The sequence below is a fragment of the Letharia columbiana genome (genome assembly GCF_014066305.1).
Source record: "Letharia columbiana isolate WasteWater2 chromosome Unknown xfSc0000006_s0, whole genome shotgun sequence".
Lineage (NCBI taxonomy): Eukaryota > Fungi > Ascomycota > Lecanoromycetes > Lecanorales > Parmeliaceae > Letharia > Letharia columbiana.
In genome coordinates this window covers 146,756-167,619 of record NW_023501150.1, presented here as the reverse complement: position 1 = coordinate 167,619, position 20,864 = coordinate 146,756, and the positions used below count along the sequence as shown (strand labels likewise).

The following is a 20,864-nucleotide window of genomic DNA, read 5'->3' as shown; positions in this document are numbered from 1 at the left end:
GGGGATACACAGTCAAGCAGCATACTAGCATTCAAAGGTCATGAAACTGGAACAAAAGGGCCCTATATATTGAGGAAAGCCTTTCACGAAAGGGACATCTGTAAATCAAATCGACGCGTAAAACAAGCGATTGTTGAAAAGACTTGTTTCTGCGCCACCAAAGTCTCCTCCGCCAGAAATCGGTTGTTGAAACTCGACCAAGCTATGACCTTCCAAGGTGCCCATCGTCTAACTGGGCTCGGAGTTTGGCGCAATGACGCCAATGCCAGGGTACGCACCATTGACCTTTTTTACAAATTAGCGGCTGGAAGACAGTACCAAGGGAAAGCAGAGAAACGAACTGGCGAGCCTGATGAGCTAACGCTGCCGTCAGAGTTTCCAGCGCTCTGTCCAGGCTTGACGAAATTCAATGCGGCGTTACAATTGAAGTAGCCATCATTGATGAAGAAAGGCGCAATGGTTCCTGACAGACATTCTGGTGTTAGGTTTCTTCTTGGTGGCAATGCGAAAGAGAGAGGACGATTGGTACCTTTAATAAACCCCGTGGCCAGCTCAAAGTTGTCGTATAATTCGGGAGCAAGCTGGTCGGGTGCAACATCGAGGAGGTTCTCCAAGATGAAACAGCCCAACTCCTGTGGCGTCTGGTTCGTCACGTTAAAAAAGCCGAGGGGGACGAAATTCCCCAGGCCCTCGTTGCCTCCGATCTCGCGCGGATTCATCAGGAACATCTCGATGGCTTGCGTCATAGCGCCGACAAGGGTGAATGGTACCCCGCGTCGGTACCAGTTCTCGGGGAAGGTCTCGTTGAGGAAGAAGGGAGCAACGCTGTTGTAGTCTGGGATACCGGTGGTGCCGTTGGCTAGACCTTCGTAGACGAAAACACGCTCCGCATGGGAGACCAAAAACCAGATAACACCGGCGAGGAAGTCTGGGTTTGTCTCTCTGGAGATGTCATAACGATAGCCATTGTCGATAGCATTCAACGCCTGATTGAAAAGTCCGCCGGTCTGGGAGGTCTCGTTGACGTATTCTTGCCATCGTTGAAGAAGGAAGTTGGCATTGTTACCAAAGTATACGTCTTGGCGTGTGATGCTTCCATCGATCTCAAAGACGCCATGTTTGTCGAGACCACCGGCAGGACCGATGGTGTTTGGGACGCGAGCATCAGCCCCTCCAATGGTGTATTTTCCCGAGACAAGGTCGCCGCCAGCCATGAGTCCAAGAGCTGAGAGGAAAACGCTGAGACTATAGTCGAAGCCATAACCTATTTGGACAGCATTGGCGGCTTCGGCAAAGCTTGTGATACCATCGCGGGAGATGTAACCATGGTTCGCAAGGGCATTCAAAGTTGGGCATATGCCACGTACATCGGTCGGGCCTGGGGCTTGGAATTGGTGCGCAGGGTCGTTGCCTGGGATCTGTTCGAGGGTGATGATTTGGGGGGTAGGTACATCGACGGCTTGTAGTTCGCCCGTGAGTTCCTGAAGCGCTCCATTGACTATTACATTACGTTAGTGACTTACGATAGAACATCTCAAGTGGGCGAGACTTACGAAGACCTCCTCCGTAGGGTAAGTCGAGAACACCGCTCACGATTGGTCCAATAATGCCAGCTGGGCTTGGATCTGGAGCAGCTTCGCGTTTGTGCGCTTGGAAAAGCACTTCTGCAGCTTTGGGGTCCCGCTTGACAGCTTCGAACTTGGCAAGATCTGCTTCGGTGAGCCCTCCAGAGCGTTTCAACATCTCAAATGGACAAGCCGCGAAAACTCGGGCCACGAGGCCTGCACCTAAGGCGAAATACGCTGTCTTCATGTTGGATGTGAGATCTGCTGTGGATTTTCCGCTGTTTAAAGAATTTAGAAGGTTGCATGGGGTCCCTACAGATGGTTAGCCGTCTGTTTATATAATGGGACTCGTCACTTCTGACAAGTTTCGGGTGTGGGCTATCAGGAAGCACGCCATTGAAATCCATTTCCGATGCTGGCATCCATGAAATTTCAAATTTTGGTCCCATTTGGGAAACAAGAAGCAAGGTTTGAACTTCTGAGGGTAGTGGCTTGTCCTCGGCATCCTTGGTGGCACCTGACCCGATGGACAATTTCCATCACCGTGTCTGAAAACAGCACTTGATTGGTGGAAAGCGGTGAACCGGCAAAGTCGGAACATTGGAGATGGGATAAAGATGGGTCCCATCTGAGTACTGTGTCAGCCTCAGCCGGTGCTGGCCCCACGGATGTGGATTAACGGAGAATATGATTGGTAGAAAGGGGGTTGTTGAGGATAAAAACAGCAGTCCATAAGCTCTTTGGGGCAATGCGGAGAACCTGGAGTGCACTGCTGCATGCGATTAACCCGGCTAAGACGGAGTAAAGCTTTAGGCCCAACATGAGATTAGCATACAGGGAATAACAGCATTGCAATATAGACATGAGATTAGCATACGGGGAATAACAGCATTGGCGTGAGAGAAGAGGAGAAGTTGCAAGAGGGATGCATATCTTTCTCATTGATCGCCGATCGATACGTGAAGTAAGGCAGGCATTGATTGATTTAAGCTGGCTTGTATGAAACTTGTAAAAGTACCGGAAAACAGTCGGCTCGGATGCGAGGTTTCTATCGTTGTGTGATTGACTGCCCTTCCCACAGAATGAAGCGCCATGCATTTCCCTTTTAGCGATCTGAATCAGCACAATCATTCTGTGTCCGTCTATGACCGCTTGAGGCGGTATCGTGCTCTCTAGAACACGGGAAAAGATAAATGATACCCAAACCTCAGAAGGATATGGATAGCTGCGCTTGGAGGTTTGACTTCCTGTATCATTCCCATGAATATCTAACTCTCGGCTAACTGTTTTTGAGTCTCCTATCTTACTAGCTAGCTTCACTAGTCGATGTACCTTACCTTAGCCTAGCCTCGGCATAAGGCGCTCATAGGGGTGAACTGTCGGCTATAACGCAGGCCGACAACAGCGATATGCACTCTTCAACTATCAGTATATTGGGAAAACAAGCGCTCCGTAACTGAATGGTGGTCCCCGAAAGGATGATTGAGAATTCGAAAGTGATATGACGAAGAAGCACGTAATCCTCCTATTCTAGTTAATCATCCTGGATTGCAACCGTTTTGGAAAGTGCGATGAACGAAAAAGGCGGCAAGTTAGGAGGATCTGCAGAAGCACTGCTATACTGGAATATGCTGCCAACTTAAATGGACAGCGATGCGCGTTCTGGAGCATGTTATCATACCCTAGTCAAATTGCGTGCTTTGCTTTCGCCAATCAGCCGTTCGGTATCATTAATTAAAAGGTGTTGCGGGGAAAGGCTGACCTGTTATGAGGGAAAAGAATAACTCCCGCATGAGTAAAATTGCGGCTTATGTTTTTGATATTTCTTTTAGCATTTCTCTACAGCATACTTCCGTTGAGCCGCTGTCAGAAGAACGCATGACCCAAATGTGTAAAGACGGCCTCATCTCGGGCTGACTTCGGCACTTACTCGTACTAGTACGTCAGTGTCTTGGCATTATCCTCTTATTGTTTGACGGAAGAACGTAATCTCTCCTATAGCTAACTTCTTCCCGGCCTACTTCTCTTAACAAGGTAGACAGAATTAACGAGTCTAACCTACACCCAGTCTGATAGATCTATAGTTTCTATCTTCCTTCTTAATTCGTAGCTCGTATGATTTAAGTAAATTAGACTACTACGAACGTAGTCTTACTAAAATCTCGCACGAGGACTACTTCTACGCTTTGTGTAAGGAATTGCGGTCAATTACTATCTTCATGAGCAAGAATTCCCCCTTCAACAGTCCCAACTCTTGGGTCAATGACTTCACCAATACGATGATCCGCAGTGAAGTATCTCCGTTGGACTTGTTTTCCAAGTACGCCAACGATGAACTTTTTGTAGAGGGGTTTCAAACCTGGTAAGAGCTTGCGGCAGCAGAACGACACAGTCTCGAAAATGCATGTCATGGGACATATTTCTCAGATCTGTGTTCTGGTCTGCATCGACTGCCAAACCTGCAGTCCATCGAAATGGATGATGACATATGGGGTAACACTCGCAGAAACATGAGTGGCACATCCCGCCCATGTATTCCCATCATACTCCAAGCGCCATTCTCTCAGGGTTCCCTCTCGCGCGGGGCTGGATTTCTTGGCATCTGCGCCCAAAGAGATCAGAAGACGCGCGTTTTGAGCATCTCTCTCTTGTGGTCCTTGCACTCTCAAGGACCCAAAGAAGCATCAAGCACTTTGAATGCCAGTCTCGCCATTGTCAGATCCGCCCAGGTCTCTCACCATTGCAATTCGCAGGATGTGATATGACAGAGAGATTTCCCCGCCACATGGCCACTACCCTATGGCAGCTCGGAAGCCTAAAGCTACAGATCACGCCTCGCAGTGACATTTTAGGTCACGAAAACGCCGAAGCGCTTGATTTTCTACCACAATTTTTAGAAAAGATGATTGGCCTGAAGAGTCTTGACCTTGTACTCATCACCGCTGAACGTGTGGAGAAACAGCGCCGTCTATCGCTGGCACTGCTCGAAGACACCTGCTATACATACTCGCAAGTGTTTCCTCGTCGAAGCAAATGACCGAATTCACAACGTCTATATCTCGCCGGCCTGGCAATACATGGTCTTGACATGACCTTTCTACTATTCAACCAGATGTCAGGATCGCAGCGCCTCTGGCTGAACCACATTAACCTCTTGGGTGGCAGATGGGAAGGTGTTGTTGAGGCTATGCGGATTCGCGGAGCTTTCATACCCTGGGACCTACTGAGTCTTCAAGGGTCATATCGACACCTGGGTGGCCAATGGTGGCCATGTTCACCGGACACGGAGGAGGAACAACTAGCACTTGAAGCCTATATGAATTACGCCACAGAAGGTGGGCGTCATCCGAGCCTGCCAGCTGGTTTGCAGGATTCGCTGTCAATCAATTACTTTGACGAGTTGTACTATGTGGCAGGGCTAAAGCGTATTCGAGCGTTACGGCTCCGCATACAACAGCTGGATGACCGACGGACTTAGCTCGTACTTTATATCAAGGGCAGCTAAATCATGGTCAATACTTAACAGTGGCGACCGAGCTTACAAGTAGTGAATTTCAGCTGCCGAGGCGGGACGTTTCATGTCTGGCGTCAACTTCCTTAAGCCCGCGAGATACCGGAAGATGGATAAGATTGTCTTGTCTGTATGGACCTATTCTACCGGGGCAAGATTCCTGAAATCTTAGTCTCACTTTTTATGTGCCGCTACACTATGGGCTTAGTCTGTATAGCAAAGTGGTTATCTCCCTTGAAAGAGCAGACCTGGTGTCCAATGTGCCGCCGGGTAGAGATTCTCTCCCGGGAAGAGTAACAGCGTATGATTAACGTGGAACCAAATGAAATGAGGCGATAACAGGACATGACCGCGGCTCGAGAACTATCTGAGATCCTTTGAAGACCCGAGGTCGTAATAGCGCCCGTGGCACCACCAGGCGGGCCATCCACAACGGAAGTTCTGTCTGATTTCAGGTCGGCAAGATCTTCAGGGTCAGTCTTCCGTGGTACGGCTGATGTAGCGCGCAATAAGTTCCCCCTCCGAGCATTATCCGAGCTTGCCAGTCGCATGAAGTCTTCGAACCCTTCGTCCTGCGATGTTGCAGACATGAACTTGCGAGCTGTACTATATATGAGAGGTCCAAGCGTACAACATTCGGTGGACTCGAGCAAGGCGTCACCAATGAGAATAGAACTGGAGGATCTGGTGGATTGGTAGAGACGCTGGCTTTTTGGCGCCCTGGTGCTTGCTTCGTCATACCTCTTAGACTTGTCGAGAAGACTTTGCTCTTGGCGACGATGCAGTTGCTGCCCAGAGAATTTTTTGACATCTCTAGCTACAACATTAGCTGTCGGTAGAGCTCGAGAGTGGAAGTGTTCCAGTCTTAAGCCTGATTTGCGCGATTTTTCGTTACACTCGGGGATCTTCATCATGCATCCCCATGAGCGTTCCTAGAAGCAAGCAGCAGCTTCAATGCTTTGACGGTATCCATTCCAGACTTCTCCAAATCTGAATCCATTTTCCTCATACCGTCTTATCTCCATACTCTAATCAGTGTACAGTCCTTTCGATCTCTTGATTCCGCTGCAAAGCGGTCACGCCCTAATACTTTCGTCGGCTCTCCTCACTCATCGAGCATCACTATCTGTTACTCAGCATCCCACCACTTCATTTTCAACCAGACTCAACAAAAAATCCGCGCTCTGCTTCAGCTCTTGCGCAACAAGATCAGTTTCGAAGCGAGCTGACCCGAGATCACGCACGGGATTCAAGCTACCTTCTATGGATATAAGCTCCCGATCAAAATCAATGGAATGAGTGAGCTTGCGTGGGAGCCGCTGCACGATTTGCAAGTTCAAGATCCTCGTCACAATTCTCATTGAGAACTTCGACGCGTTGTTGCTGACTGTGATGAGACCCGTTTGATGTCTTCGAATAGCCGGTAGATGCAGTGTGCGAACTTCTACAATGCATGCGCCGAATATGATTGTGTGGAGGAACCAAGTGGTGAGGTGCATGAAGACGTGTCTCGGCGCGATAGCACAGATCGTTCTCCTGCAAGGATAAAACAACGATCGGATTGGATTGGCTTTCGCGTTCAGAGCGCGTGCGGACTGGGTTGCGCTTGCATTTCAGCGTCAATGTCGGTCGATGACGGAACGCAGAATTTGAGTACGTGCGCGCTCATATTCAAATTGCTTCTCAAGTCGAACCGAAGATCGAGGGCATTGAAAGATAGATCTATACTGGTCTGAACTTGCGAAAGTCTTTATACAATAACTCAACCTTTTCAGGTACTCTATTTTTACCATGCTGGTTTGTTTAACAGGCGAATTTAGCATTGCTTCATTCACTTTCTACCTGAATGAACAGCGCATCAAGCTACCGTCCTTTTAATCATTTTCTTCGCTCTCGAACCGACTCATCCGCCAAGAAGCCTGAGAAACCGGAAAGGGAAATGTTATAAAGAGAGGGAATGGGAAGGTCACGCATTTGAGCATGGCACAGCTCTTCCTATCCGGGCGTCTCGCTCGAACCTCTCGTGACCAAAGCTGCTCTGTAATGGTTCCCTTGTAGCAAGGTGAGAAATGGTCTTTCATCACCTTATGCGCTCGTTTGCTCCTGTGGAACAAGTAATTAATAGATGATCTTTCCATGATATGGGCCTAGGATCCTTCCGAAGGCTGTGCTTGCGGCGCAGCTGGGGCATGTTTCAGATGCGTATAAGTTCGCGTTCTATTTGACGGACGTCCAGCGGCCCGTCGCTCGAAAAATCAAGATTGCAACTGCAATCCTTCAAATCCTTCGTGTCTTGGCAATAATGTTAGGAAGCGAGATGTCTGTGCAATATTTCCCAATTCATTTCCGTTAATATATACCTCCACTCATTACCTGCTGTGTTCATCTTTTTCACTTCCTTGGCCTGCTTTTGGACAAGGCGGGCTGCATTGCAGTAGTAGCCTCAACGTCTCGCCCGAAAAGCTCCTGTGCGCGAAGTTTCTGGGTCGCTTGTCTGCCTGCAAAGCAATCGCGATGTCCAAGACGCCCATCATTCTACGGCTTCTTTGCCTTCTCGATATTACTCTGGGACTTTCCACAGAGCCTTCTCTAGCTACCAGGCTCAATCAGTCGGTAGTGGCATCTCCGAACCCGGCACGCTACATTTCTCAACCGTATCCTAGTCCCACCGAAGTCAAGAATCAATCCTATGGCCAGGTTCCCGGTGTGTACGTGCCGTTGCCCACTCAAGAGCGAGGTGCTTGCAGCATCACCGACGAATACTGCTCGTACAACGGCACGGACAGAAACCCAGACGGTTTGAGCGATCAATGCATATTGTGGGACAATACTTGCTCGGGAAACCAAACCTTAGCAATCGACCAATTTTTCAGTCAGACACAAGAATTGCTATACGAAAATGTCTGTTTCACGAGCGATGGAGACGACTCTGTGGAGTCTAATTGCACCCAACACAATACGCCTGCCAGATACTCGGAGTTCGCGAGAATAAAGAGTTGGATGAGATCACCGCAATGCATTAGTAGCCAGGGTGTGTACCAGAAAGCGCACCCAGCTCCGGATACGGAGGGCATGCAGGGTGAGAAACGTGCCGATAATAAGCGCGGTAATAGCACGCAAGGGCGCGTCCATGGAGGGGGTACTTGCTGCGGCACCTGCAACATCGAAGCTGGGAATGTCGACGTATACTATTGGCCGGCTTCCAATGCCAACATATCTTGTCTGAGCATCATCGGCAACAGCGTCAATCCCCCTGATTATCGTGCCACGACAGATTCACTCGGGCTCAAGTAAAGTCACCTCTGCATCCCTAGTCATCCCTCTACTTCATGCCTGAAGAAAAGCTGACTCCAAGATCTCTGCCAGGTACTGGGGATGCACAAAGCCTCTGACAGGTATTATAGATGAGTCAGTACAGACCATCACCACTGCCTCTGTCATGTTCACAGGATCGATGTCATGGAAAGCATACTTGGAGAATCCATGGGACTCGCCCTTGTGCCCCACAACGTCTGCAGCATCCCCGGGCTCAAATTCATCTGTTAATGCACGCGCCTTAGACGGGCAAATTTACGCACGTGGTCATTCCTTAGTCACTCCAGCGTCGGTCACCGGCAAGGATGACCTGCATATAACAACCGTGGTGTCTGGAAGCTTCACCTTGTAAGTGAACCCTGCGCCTACCAAGCGAGATATTCAGTAACAGGTTCTCAAGTACTTCTCCATCAGTCTATGCTGCTTTTAGCAACATAAGTGCATACGACTCTTGCGGTACGGAGGTCATCTCAACAACGATGCTCTCTTTTGCTCCTGGAGAGTTGTCGACCGTGGTTGGACCTCGCTACTTTGGCAATATTGCGGCGACGACTTTACCATTCAATTTTGCAGACCTCGTAAGCAAAGTCTTTTCTCTTGTGACTCAAAGTTGAAGAGGTAGCTTGGCAGCCTTCAATAAATAGACACATTTGGGTGTTCACAACGCACCTTTGAAGTGGCAACGCTGACAATAAAATTTTGAACAGCCCTGTCCGCCTTACAGCGTTGCTTCCGAAAACTACTACAAACCTGAGCCGGGGGAGCCATATAGACCTCTGATCGCTATACCCAGCCAGGTCAGGGACATGGTTCCGTGGTTCCAGTACTGTACAGATTTGTGGTTCACGGGCTTCGATCCGCCGAGGTCTCTAATTCCAGCAGCAGCAATAGCCCCGCCTGTCACTACTAGCGATCCTGCAGCCCCCACCATAGCACCGCAGCCGAGTGCGACTCAAGTTCCTGGCGCAAGGCAGACAGCTGCAGTGTGGAACCCAATACCTCTTCCATCGCCACTCCAACACGTGCCTCTCCCAAAAGAGACCAATACAGCGCCGGTGCTCAAGCCCCAAGTGTCCAAAGAGACCAACCCAGTGCCAATCATCAACCCACAAGCATCACAGCCTCAACCTGCAGACGGTGACCTAGGATCGGAGCATCAAGATCCGTCTCAGAAAGGCAGTGGCTCAACAGAACCTAGCGGACAATCGAGCATTCAGAATGATAGCAGTGGAGATCCCAAGTTTGCAGGAGATTCGAACCAAGATGCATCAAAAGACCCGTCTTCGCCTGCCCAGAATCAAGAAGTCAACACTTCTCAAGTTGCTACGAACGCGGCGGCCCAACATAGCTCTCAGAACGAAAGTCCAGATCCAGGAGATTCAACACCTGCCGAGGCTGCCACGCGGGCAGAAACAACAATATCGCTTGCTGGTCATGCTGTGGTGGTGGGCCCCTCTGGTGTTCATGTCGACGGCGTAAAAGTCAATCCTAATCAGGCTCCAACAGACATATCTGGAATGGCGGCTATGAATCAAGGAAACAGCATCGTAGTCGCCAGCCAGATCTTCCATTTAGCGGCTTCAACAGAACAAGTTGCCACCATAATTGCAGGTCAGACAGTCATCCCTATCGCTAACGGCGTGTCAATCCATGGTACTTCCATTACAGGCACAAACACTGCGATAATCTCCGGAACAGCGGTATCTGTTCACGACTCACACCTTTACTTCGGAAGCAAATCATATCCACTTCCAACCGCAAACCCTGCATCAGCGACGACGTTAGCCAATGGAGTAGTAGCTCTCCCAATATCGAACGCAGTATCAATCTATGGAACTACACTTACCGCTGGCGCACCAGCAGCAACATTTTCTGGAACTGCCGTCTTCCTTGATGTTTCGAATAACCTTGTCTTCGATGGTACTGGCCAGGCTCTGCCTCATTTCCCTCAAACAGAATCCCAGTCGGGCCAGGTCACAACTATTGATAGTGTAACCCTTGAGCTGCTCTCAAGTGGTATCTCTGTTGCCGGCACTACTTTGACACCTGGAGCACCTGCTATTACTGCTTCCGGCACTGCTACGTTGTCGCCGGGAGTTTCAGGAACGACCGTAGGTGGAACTTTGGTGTCTCTGGGCTCAGGTGGCAATCTTGTGATTGGGTCCAAAACAGTGGTACTTGGGGTTCCCAGTGGAAGCTTGGGTGGAATAATTATGGGGGGATTCGGGTCTGGAGGTCCATTGGCCAACAGCTCGTCCCCACCAGGGAGCCTACCGTCAGTTCTTAGCAATAGTACAAGTTCTAGCGTGCACATCTTTGAGGGAAGGGCTAGATGCTTACGAAGCCTTGTTCCAGAGGGTCTAGCTGGCTTCACAATTGCGATACATTTAGTGTTGTATTTTTACAAATACCAATAAGCTCTACCTTGTGAAATGATTACCATGTCCCATCTTGACCTGAGAATTTCTTTTTGTTGCACTATGGTATGCGCTCTAGTGACTTGAAGGGAATTACACGATATTCTCCCGTGCTCGTAAGCTGTCATTTTAAAAATGAAGCGATGCGCAAGAGAGAATAATGCATAGTGTCCAAGTTCTAGGTGAGAATGCTGGTGTTAAAGCAGTGAATCGGTAGCGATCAGCTTCTCGGATTCAAAGGCGCCCGGGTTCAGCAAAATTCAGACAATGGATCTTCGAACGTAGTGCTGTTCTAATCTCTAAATCAACATTTTTCGGGAGCGTGATGCGAAAGACAGAATCGTGTAGACAATGATATCAAGACATGGGCATCTCGACTCATGACGAAGTTGACCTTGAATTGGATTGATGATTGGAAGATACCACTGAAAATGGGAGACTACCCAAAGTATCTGGGACAGATGGGCCATCTGTAGACTCGTAGGCTCAGGGATCAGCAGAGCTCAAAATAGCAGTACTTCTAAAGAATATGGCAGACAGGTTCCCTGCTAGCGCGTCTCTGCTAGCATCCGGACCCTCTCCGTTCCACCGACAAATACAGACTGTGTGACTACCATCAGCCTCTCCGTAGAGCCTCTTGCGTACAACCTCACCTCTTGGTGGTCCCTAACATGTCCGGCATTCCGGTCTACGTATGAGCCACGTCCAGTGTCCCAAGTCCCTTCCCAAGGCCTTTCAGGCAACCAAGCGGCTTTATGTAGAGATATTTGGGTTCAGCGTAGCCAATAACAGCATATCCTGTTTGTTTGATCGCCAGCGCCCGATTTCTTTGTATTCATCTCCGCCTCTTGCATGTCCTGGACACTGAATGCGAGGTATATGGCGAGTGGGCCAGACCATCGTCGGCTCCAGCTGCGCATACTTGCTCCCCGCCTCAAGGGCTGGGTAGATGGTGTATGTGCGATGGGCTCTGGATAGAGTGTCGTGGCAAAGCTGCTGAAATTGGAAGGGTAGGTAGGACGCCGAAGTCAAAGGCTGGAAGAGGAGAGGTTGTCAAGCGGCTCGGGCGTGCAGAGAAGGTGGCTAAGGGCTTTATGGTCAGCTTTGTCTCGTGCTTTAGGACTAGACTAACGATTGTATGCGTAATATGAATAATGTTAAGGTGCGAGTGCTATGCTACAGTACGAATCTGGGTGTGTGGTGTGAATGGCACACCAGGCAGTCTTTGATCGTCGCTGTAAGGCTGAGCTAGAACCGAAGCACGGACTTAAATGATTATCCGGACAATAGGTGCGAGAGGAAGGATCTTGGAGCCTGGTGCTTACGTTCCCCGCTTCTAGACATGCCTTCTCAACTCATCTCATCTCTACAAATATCCATCATTTATGGAACAAGAAGAAAATCAGCCGTGAAATAATCTCTTTTTAGGATCCGTGGTTGTTGGCCTTCACGCGCTTCAAGCATTAATCTCAGCCATACTCATACAGTTGAGGCTGTCAACCATGCATCTTCCATTCCTCCAAAACTCATATTGGCTCAAGGTACTACGGGCCCGAGTTGGGGTAGCGAATTGCTTGATCCAGCTCCTTCTTTACTCAGTCTGTTGGCTTGAGGGTTTTATTGGCCAAGGTTGTCGTATGCAATTCCCGAGTTGTTGTGAGTCAAGCATCTTTTAACGCCTTCTGACTTTTTGTATCAATCAACATACCCCTGTAACACTACAGGTAGCACTCGACATACTACCGAGAGTCAGACCCAGTGATCAGCAGCCTCTTGAGTGACCGTTTGGTCACTACCTGACGACGAGTCTCTAAAAGTTTTCTTGGGTCCCTTGCTGTTGTGGCATTGCTTATTGGCATCACATTTACTATTCTAGACTATTTGCTGTGGTCACAAACTTTCATATCAACTGCCAAGCATCGCTCAAGCTAAAGAAAAGCAAGATCGAGCCATCGCTGATGCCAGCAACAGCCTCAGGATTTGCTTGGAGACCGAACCCAATCAAGAGAGGTTACATCGCCTTCGGTGACTCCTACGCCGCCGGTATAGGCACAGGCAACACATCCACATGGGGTTGCAGACAGGGTCAATTCGCCTATCCAGACTTAATCGCGTCAACTGTCCAAGACATCGACTTTCAGAACCTCGCCTGTTCGGGAGCCACAGTCCAGAATCTTCTCGGCGGAGGAGCATACAGCCAAGTCGATGCATGGTCAGCAACTTTTGAAAGCCATAACTGGAAAAATAAACACTAATTTCAGCTTCCTACAGGACCAACCCAACCATCGCTGACATCGCTACTGTCTCCATTGGCGGCAATGACATTGGCTTTTATAACATTTTGACGGCATGTGTACTCTGGGTTGGTGGAAACTGGGCTGGAGACTGCGACACAGAAGTTGCTAGAGCTAATGAGATACTTGCCAGCCCGGATCTCTCCACTAACATTACGTCCTTATTGAAAGAAATCATTGACAAGAATGGCAATGACGCCTTCAAGGTTTATATGACAGGCTATGTGACTTTTTTCAACGAAGCCACACCCCTCTGCGAGAGCTCATCGTTCAGAATATGGAATCCTCATTACGACAATACCCACAAAGAGAAAGGCCAACCATGGCTAACGACAGCTCTACGGGCACAGCTAAATGGTGTAGTCGTGGCTTTGAACACGATACTTAGCCACATCACCAGCTCTGTTAACGCTTACTATGGCAAGCCTCAGAGAATCGTCTTCGTAGATCCAAATTCTGCTTATGCCGGTCATAGATGGTGCGAAGATGGCGTGTACGAGCCAGACAATGGTAGACTGAATACCTGGCTCTTCCTTTCTAGTACCCCTGATAACAGTCTTCCCGACGATCCACTTGGTGCTTTGGAATCTTACCAACAAGAGCAGTCGGAGCTGGTTGCCGGACCTGATTTTCCTCTGCCAGATCCGACTACGTGCAGAGAAACCTTGACACAATTCAATTCACTTGTCGGTAGTGACTGGTATGGTAAGTCACCGACTCTTGAATGACGTATTGTAACTTTTCACGACTGACGTAGTCTAGAGAACATGCTGTGCGATATTTCCATCGCTACTTCAAGCGCCTCGTCCTTCGAGTACCAAGTCATACAAAAAGAAGCCATGCAGATTCAACAGGGTAATCTCACGGAGCTACGAATTCCGTGGTATGTACCAACCAGGTTGGCGAAGACTTTCCACCCAAAGACTCTTGGCCAGCTAGCGTTTGCAAATGAGATCATGGCGGTGTGGTGACGGGTCGTTAGTTGTCCTATTCATGAAAAACACGCATCAATGCACGCATAGGGGCCCACATAGAGTGTAGATAGTGGTTGGGCCGTCTCACGCCGGGGATAGCAAGCCTAAATAGGCCTAAATAGAGGCCTGAACAGGCATATTTCTCGTACCCCAGCGTAAGAAAACTTTCATGCCTATGGCATAGACCTGGAGTGGAATGATAGTTAGCTATGTACAGATGTGGATGGGTGGGACAAGAAGTATACAATGACTCTGAAAGAGACGAAATCGAATGAAGAGCCATTGACAGGTGCAAAACAGGTGGCTATATAGCTCGTACTGGACAACTGTCTCCTACCCCTTGCAGGGGTACCGACAGGGCCATGAAACAGGGGCATGTCATGTGACCCACTAACCCCCAGTCCCACTGTGGCGAATATCCCTGACTGCAAAGTGAAACGTGCTGAGAGTGCACGGTTTCCTTCACCACTAATCATGTGAGACCAATCCCGCCAAATCAAATGCTCGCGCGCATGTGACTGACGTAACTTCCAGGTGATGATGCGCACATCCGGGTTTAGCGATTTCTCAAGCGCTCAATCGCGACAGAGCATCTTTGTCTACAGTCTTCATGTTTTGGCTCTGTTTCATGAGAGCAAAGTTGGACGTACCAGAAGCATGGCTCCCAGATGGCTTTTTGGCTCTCGTCTATGACCACTTTCTCGGGGTTTCACATCTGTGGGGCTGATTTTGATAATGCAACCAATACTCCAAGATCTGCCACCAAAGCTCTGAACGAGCCTCTGAACTTGACCGAAGTCCTGGACGGCGTTGACTCAGATATACCCGCATACTGCAACGGTTCAAATTCTTGGATCAAATTCAAAGCGTCCCAAATAGTCCCAAACTGCAGAGCTCCCGACTTCATGCTAAAAAGCTCAAAGATCTGGCTCTGGGGTCACACGGAGTATGAATTTTTACCGCGTGGAGTCCCTGCTAGGCTGGAGTTCCCCGTGATGCGGACTCCACTGAGGGTTACCTCCAGTATAGTACCATCGCAAAGCAATCTATGGAAAGTAGGTACTGACCCGCGGAACAGGCAGTTTCTGGCCGTGCACCATAGCCATTGTCAATCTGAACACTGTTCCAGCATCTTTTCTCAATGGCGGCGGGACAAGAGGACCTTATCCGAGATCTGATGTGGTGACATACTACGACGTTCAGGATGCCCTTTCCGAGGTCTGGAGCGATTGTGTTTATGGAATTGAACGCAAAGTTGGTTGGGCAGCCACTGGTAAGCCAATCCCTCTCTATCAAAAGTCATAAAGATTCAAGTGACTCATGCTTGGCTGCGCCTGGAATAATCAAGGCGAACTCGCTTGGCGTTTTCATGTTTAATGCCCAGTCGGATATTAGCAACGCGATTCCCAATAATCCGACGGATCTCTTCGATTCCAGAACAATGAATGTGACTCCCTGGGACACCGACGCCAGCTCTCTGTCTCTTGCCATAGCACAAGGTCCATAATGGCTAGGCAGAGCAATCATATGATGCAGTTTTACGCTCATTGTTGAGGCCCCTCGAGGCCCAGCACGGTCCAATACTTTTGTACGTACCCGATATGATGACACTCCCAGCCCTGGACGACGAGAAACGTACATGGAGAAACATTCTACTCTGTGCAAAAACTTCATCTTCGCTATTATACAACGTCCCGTATCACGTGCGTATCTTGTTCCTTATATCTCGAAGGATCACTTCCTCTTTGTTCGGTAGAGGTTTCAGTCCTGCGCCCCCTCGAGAATCGTTCTCTGGGTTTTACATAAGTCTATCGGTTAGCTCCAGACCAAGTACGCCGCCTTCGTATAACATATTCAGCCTATCATACCACATTATCATAACGCTTGGAATCTTTCCTCGCCCTCGATTTCCTACTCATCCAGACTTGTGTTCCCCATGTCTCTAGGCGCTCACGATCTCCTATTCCTAGGTTTAAATGCTTTGAATCCTTGCATTGGAAATATTGTTTTCCAACACGTCCTCTATTCCGCCAATAATTGGCGAGTATCGAGGTCAAGTAGAGTGGGAGTGCCGCTAAGGGTCGATCCTAAATTGGACCTTGTAGGCCATGAAGCTAGCTTAGCCCGAACGTGCCGCGCCCTTGAGTTTGCAGGCCTTCCTTCCACACGACTTTGATGCGCCCAATGTCGAGCAACATCGGTGATTGCTCCCTTTTCCGAGAGGTTCCTGCTGTCGTTCTCACGCCGGGCTGCCAGACGCCCCGGTATTGCACCAGTCAAGGATTTCCTTGTGTCTCGACCTATGTTCTCGCCTGTAGTGCACCAGAAGGAAGGTAGGTTACACCGAGCACACCCGGTATTTGCGGGTGTTCCTGGTAAGGAGATGTGGTGGGGTTTCACCGTTATTGCGTCCGGGGATTCTTGTTCCAGAAGGTCCTACTTTCATTCTTGTTTTTTGACGTCAATTAACTCTTTGGCTGGAGTTAGTATTTGTTGGAATCAGCCAATAGGAGGCCAGCATGGCTACACTACTAAGTTCCAAATAGGTGTTGTGACTACTCCTCATGGTGGCAAATAGCCTTATGGTGGCAAATAGCCTTAGCGTGGGCTTCACACCATAGATACGTAGTCCACCTCCATCCTTCCTACATACTTCACAGAACATGACAATAGAATAACTATTCTACATGATATGAGACCATTGAATGCACACATTATCCAATAGTATTCGACGTCATGCACTGTGCTATGTCAATCATGAGGATGCACTGGACTGCAGCTACGAGGGAAGGTCTAAAAATCGTCGTCGTCATCCGTCAGCACCCGTCCAACCTTTGCCCTCTTCCCCCCAAACATTCCAAGCTTGTCATTCAGCGCTCCTTATTGATAGTCCTCCCTTATTAACAGTCCTCACGAACTTCTCATGCGCTATGAGTCCAGATAAGCTCTAGATGGTTGAGAGTTCTTGCTATGGCCAGCGCCACCACTGGCCCCACATTCTAGAAAAAAACAGCAAACCATGTGGTTGGGAGTATTTAGTTCGTATTAGGTTCGATTCCTAATGGCGCTGGTACAATGGTGTTGCGGTGCTTTTTATTTCGGCAGCGCCATTAGCCACAGGTTTTAAAGTTCCGTCGAGCGGTGTTGGCGAGGGCTTAGGTTCGAAACCCGTGCGACGCATTGATTGTGAAGCGAAATGTTCCCCGTTAGTCATAGTCCGGGGGCGGACACCGTTGGTTGTGGTCGTGGGTTGGGAGTATTAGTCGTATTAGGTTCGATTCCTAATGGCGCTGGTACAATGGTGTTGCGGTGCTTTTATTTCGACCATTGTACCAGCGCCATTGGAATCGAACCTAATACGAACAAATACCCCAACCACAATTCTTCGCCCCAATGATCCGTGTGAAAATAGCGAGACCTTCGTGTGGAATCGCAAGGTCATGTTCATCATCGGCGTGGCGTTAATGACTTCTTTTCGATTTTTGATTGATCGTCGGCGTAGTCCGGACGAGAATCCCCGAGCACGACCGAATGGCGTGGAGTAATTGCATCTTCGCAACTCCAGCACATGCTGCAGGTAATCAAGAGATCTCAAATAGCTTCAAACTGTCCACTCTTTCGATTTGTTTCATGGACATGTTCGGCCTTGACTCGCATCGGGATCAACTCCGAAGTCCAGTCGGTAGCGTTGGTTCAGAGAATCTTTTTGGTCTACTTTCTGCATATTTTTTAAACCCACATCAATGCGAAAACTCCATCGCGATAATTTGCTTGTATGATTATGATGATATGAATCGGGCCTTCTAGCAAGAAACGAGCTAAAAGCTGATGAGTTCCGTGGTGTGTAAGTATGATTGACTATTCAGTCTATCTCAGCAAAAAGGCTAGCTATGTTAGGCTTTGCCATAAGACCTACAGCCAAGAGGAGACTGCTACCCCTCACAATACGCGGTGCGATCAGACGCCTTAACACCTCTTCCGAAGAGTTTTTTTTGCCTTTTGCACGGCAATGGTCGGTCTACAGTGCTGCAACAGCCAGACTTCCCACCTGATGTATCTTTTCTGCATGATGATGTTACTCACCTTTTCCCAGCAACGAGAGTCATCTTTTTCTTTGACAATCTTGTCGGTTCTTCAGTGTCATGAGGAGGGCAGCTTATCCTTCCTTGTTGGAATTGGAAACCCGTCGCTACAGAGACGTTGCCAGTAAACGCAAGCTTTCTGGACCAGTGGAGACTGCGGTCGGCCGCTCCTTCGACGAAAGGTAGTTGGATATGAACGTATTTGATTCAGGCCGCTATGCGAATTCATAGATATAGTAACAACGCTCAACATATTAGCACGGTGATTATATTGATATAAAACCACTGGTTGAGATCTCCCTTGTCGAATCTTGCTCTACTCACAGTCTAAGTACTGCATTCCCTTTCCAGAAGCACGAATGTGTCCATAAAGGGTCAATCAACTCAGTAAAAGGACATGCAAATTTCAGGTCCTTGGCCACGACAGGCAGATGACTACTTCATGACTGAGCTATCGAATTGCATGGTGAGATCGAAGTTAATAAAGCATACATACTTCGTGACGCTAGTTGAGCCTTGCCCAAGCCAATGATCCCCGGAATCGGCGAGCCTGAGTCTGTCCGCCAATTTAGTATGATGAACGGCCTAATCTGCACCTTCGCGAGACATTTCGGGCCTCTACGGGTTTTCGAAATTAGGCGGATGAGTAGGCTCCAGTGACATCAGCCAATTGCTCCCATAACACCTGCAATGACTTTCGCTCACGCCCCATGATTGTCGGTCTATACTCGGTGCCTCTGTTAAGCGCTCTTTCCTGTCTCAGAGGTCGGAAGAGATGCGATTTTGACCTTTGAAAACCAGCTTGCAAGCCCAGAAGGTCTGCCCAGCAAGGTGGAAAGATAGATCAAGATGGACGGTAACACGATCACTATAGATTCAAATACCACAGGAGTTGACAACTCAGCTGGTCTGAGGATTCGTATGCTGGAAGATCTTGGAGAGGTTAATAAACAACGATCTTAACATTAGTAGTGGGTCTACTAGAGGGGAACAGAGGACCCATATTAGAACCATATATCCGCCAGTTCTGCTGAAAAGCCATCTGAGTAACATATTAAACGTCGAGGATCGCAATCGGATAAATTTCCTAGTCTCTCATATAGTCGCTGTCAGCTGGCTCCACTGTCTCCAACCCGGCACCGTAAGGCACCTCTAGAGGATGATTCGCTTATGGATATTCCTTCTGCTAGCGCAAGCATCTCCACTCAAGAGCGTTATCTATTACAATTGAAACTGGAAAGTTGCTACGCAGACTACTATGGCCAATAAGATAACACGTCCTGAGGCGGGTACCAACAAGATGTTTGTGCCACCTATTACAGTTCGATCAAAGAGAGCGAGTGGTGTAAGGGTAGATGCATCTGTCTAAGCCAAGTAATGCATACTCGTAATTTGATGCGTGCAACTAGCGACCCTCAGCTATCCAGGCCCAATCTGTCGTACGCCACCCACCATCCGCCATCCGCCATCTGTAGCCGATGCCTTAAGAGGTAGCAGTCTCATTCTGTACCCTGGGACCCGGCGCCGCCGTCAAAGTCACTCTAAGCCCGCTTGGCAGGCTAGAGATGCCGGCATACCCTCGAAGCGTGCACATAGCAGTCACGGCCACGGCACCAGCCCATACATCAAACCAGCGAGCATCGACACGATTACGATGTTCTACATCGACTTTTAAGCTCACGCGGTTAGCCCAGCGCGCTATGTTACGTCAGCGACACAGCTGGCCCTGGAACAAACGCGAAGGTGTGAAGATGGCGAACGCTCTCAACGGGATTGGACTCACAAGGGCCGGGAGGCCAGTTGTATGTGACTGGCACCTCCACCTGTACCCCAGATTCTCCTTCTGGACCAAATATCTGGCGTTCGGTGTTGACAGGGATTATAGACAACAGCTTTTGCGAGATCTGGGCAGGATCTCTCATAGCGAATTGCTGACCAAAACATGCGACGGAGGGTTCGTAGAGACTCAGTACTATCACCAGGTTTTTTTGCCGCCCTTCGTAAGTACTTGGTCAGATGATCAATCTCAATCTTGGTAGTGGTCTGCTAGACAAAAGGCACCATGCGTGCGCATCATCGGATGACTAAGGTACTAGATATCGTTGACTGATGGCCCCAGACCGCATGATGACTCCATAACACAGGGTACGAACAGAGACGTCAAGGTGCGACATACCTATATCTCTTATCCAGCCACCTTGGGTGCGCGTGCCTCCTCCCACGACACAAACACCGTACAATCTCTCTGCCGCCCTTGAGATCTGTTGGTAAGAAGCAATGTCCGATATGACACCGTCTTTATGAAAGATATCGATAACGCAGGTAGCGTCCGCTTTTGGAGTTGAAACAGAGTTAGTTTGTATTAAGTTAGATTAGCCACGAGATATACTGTTGCTGCCAAGGAAGCGCAATACACTCACGACTACTGAAGCGACGAGGGAGTTGGACATTAAAAGTCCCATTTGACCTATCGCCGAAAGTCAAAGGTTGACGGACGGTTGGAATCGTGTTAAAGGCTTGGAGACAGCTGTATCTGTTCATGTCGAAGCCGAGAAGATTACCGTTACAGACGGGAGCTGAATTGTCCGCATCAAATGAGAAGTTCGATATCAGAGCTGGAAGATCATGCGGGGGCGATGCAGGCCTCTGGAATGTCTCATTAATCGGTGACGCTAATAGTAGAGAGCTTGTGACTTGGAAAGGTGG

The 20,864-nt window shown here is 48.9% G+C and overlaps 5 protein-coding genes across 5 annotated transcripts; 2 read left to right on the top strand and 3 right to left on the bottom strand.

Moving 5' to 3' along the window:
• Window positions 1–228: 228 nt before the first annotated feature.
• HO173_012995 (uncharacterized protein) lies at window positions 229–2,696 on the bottom strand (the record flags this gene model as incomplete). Its single annotated transcript, XM_037314824.1, has 4 exons — window positions 229–285; window positions 342–1,498; window positions 1,554–1,843; window positions 2,584–2,696. The coding sequence occupies 4 exons, from the start codon at window positions 2,694–2,696 to the stop codon at window positions 229–231; spliced, it is 1,617 nt and encodes a 538-aa protein (XP_037158350.1).
• Window positions 2,697–5,267: 2,571 nt separating this feature from the next.
• Window positions 5,268–5,990, bottom strand: HO173_012994 (uncharacterized protein; the record flags this gene model as incomplete). The annotated part of the gene is made up of 1 exon (XM_037314823.1): window positions 5,268–5,990. One exon carries the CDS (start codon window positions 5,988–5,990, stop codon window positions 5,268–5,270), a length of 723 nt encoding a protein of 240 aa, XP_037158349.1.
• A 1,600-nt stretch (window positions 5,991–7,590) lies between these two features.
• HO173_012993 (uncharacterized protein) lies at window positions 7,591–14,073 on the top strand (the record flags this gene model as incomplete). Its single annotated transcript, XM_037314822.1, has 7 exons — window positions 7,591–8,366; window positions 8,443–8,739; window positions 8,792–8,969; window positions 9,099–10,683; window positions 12,780–13,020; window positions 13,080–13,807; window positions 13,865–14,073. 7 exons carry the CDS (start codon window positions 7,591–7,593, stop codon window positions 14,071–14,073), a joined length of 4,014 nt encoding a protein of 1,337 aa, XP_037158348.1.
• A 692-nt stretch (window positions 14,074–14,765) lies between these two features.
• On the top strand, window positions 14,766–15,453 carry HO173_012992 (uncharacterized protein; the record flags this gene model as incomplete). The annotated part of the gene is made up of 3 exons (XM_037314821.1): window positions 14,766–15,099; window positions 15,155–15,349; window positions 15,425–15,453. The coding sequence occupies 3 exons, from the start codon at window positions 14,766–14,768 to the stop codon at window positions 15,451–15,453; spliced, it is 558 nt and encodes a 185-aa protein (XP_037158347.1).
• A 4,188-nt stretch (window positions 15,454–19,641) lies between these two features.
• Window positions 19,642–20,699, bottom strand: HO173_012991 (uncharacterized protein; the record flags this gene model as incomplete). Its single annotated transcript, XM_037314820.1, has 4 exons — window positions 19,642–19,856; window positions 19,942–20,154; window positions 20,335–20,490; window positions 20,579–20,699. The coding sequence occupies 4 exons, from the start codon at window positions 20,697–20,699 to the stop codon at window positions 19,642–19,644; spliced, it is 705 nt and encodes a 234-aa protein (XP_037158346.1).
• Between the last annotated feature and the right edge of the window lie 165 nt (window positions 20,700–20,864).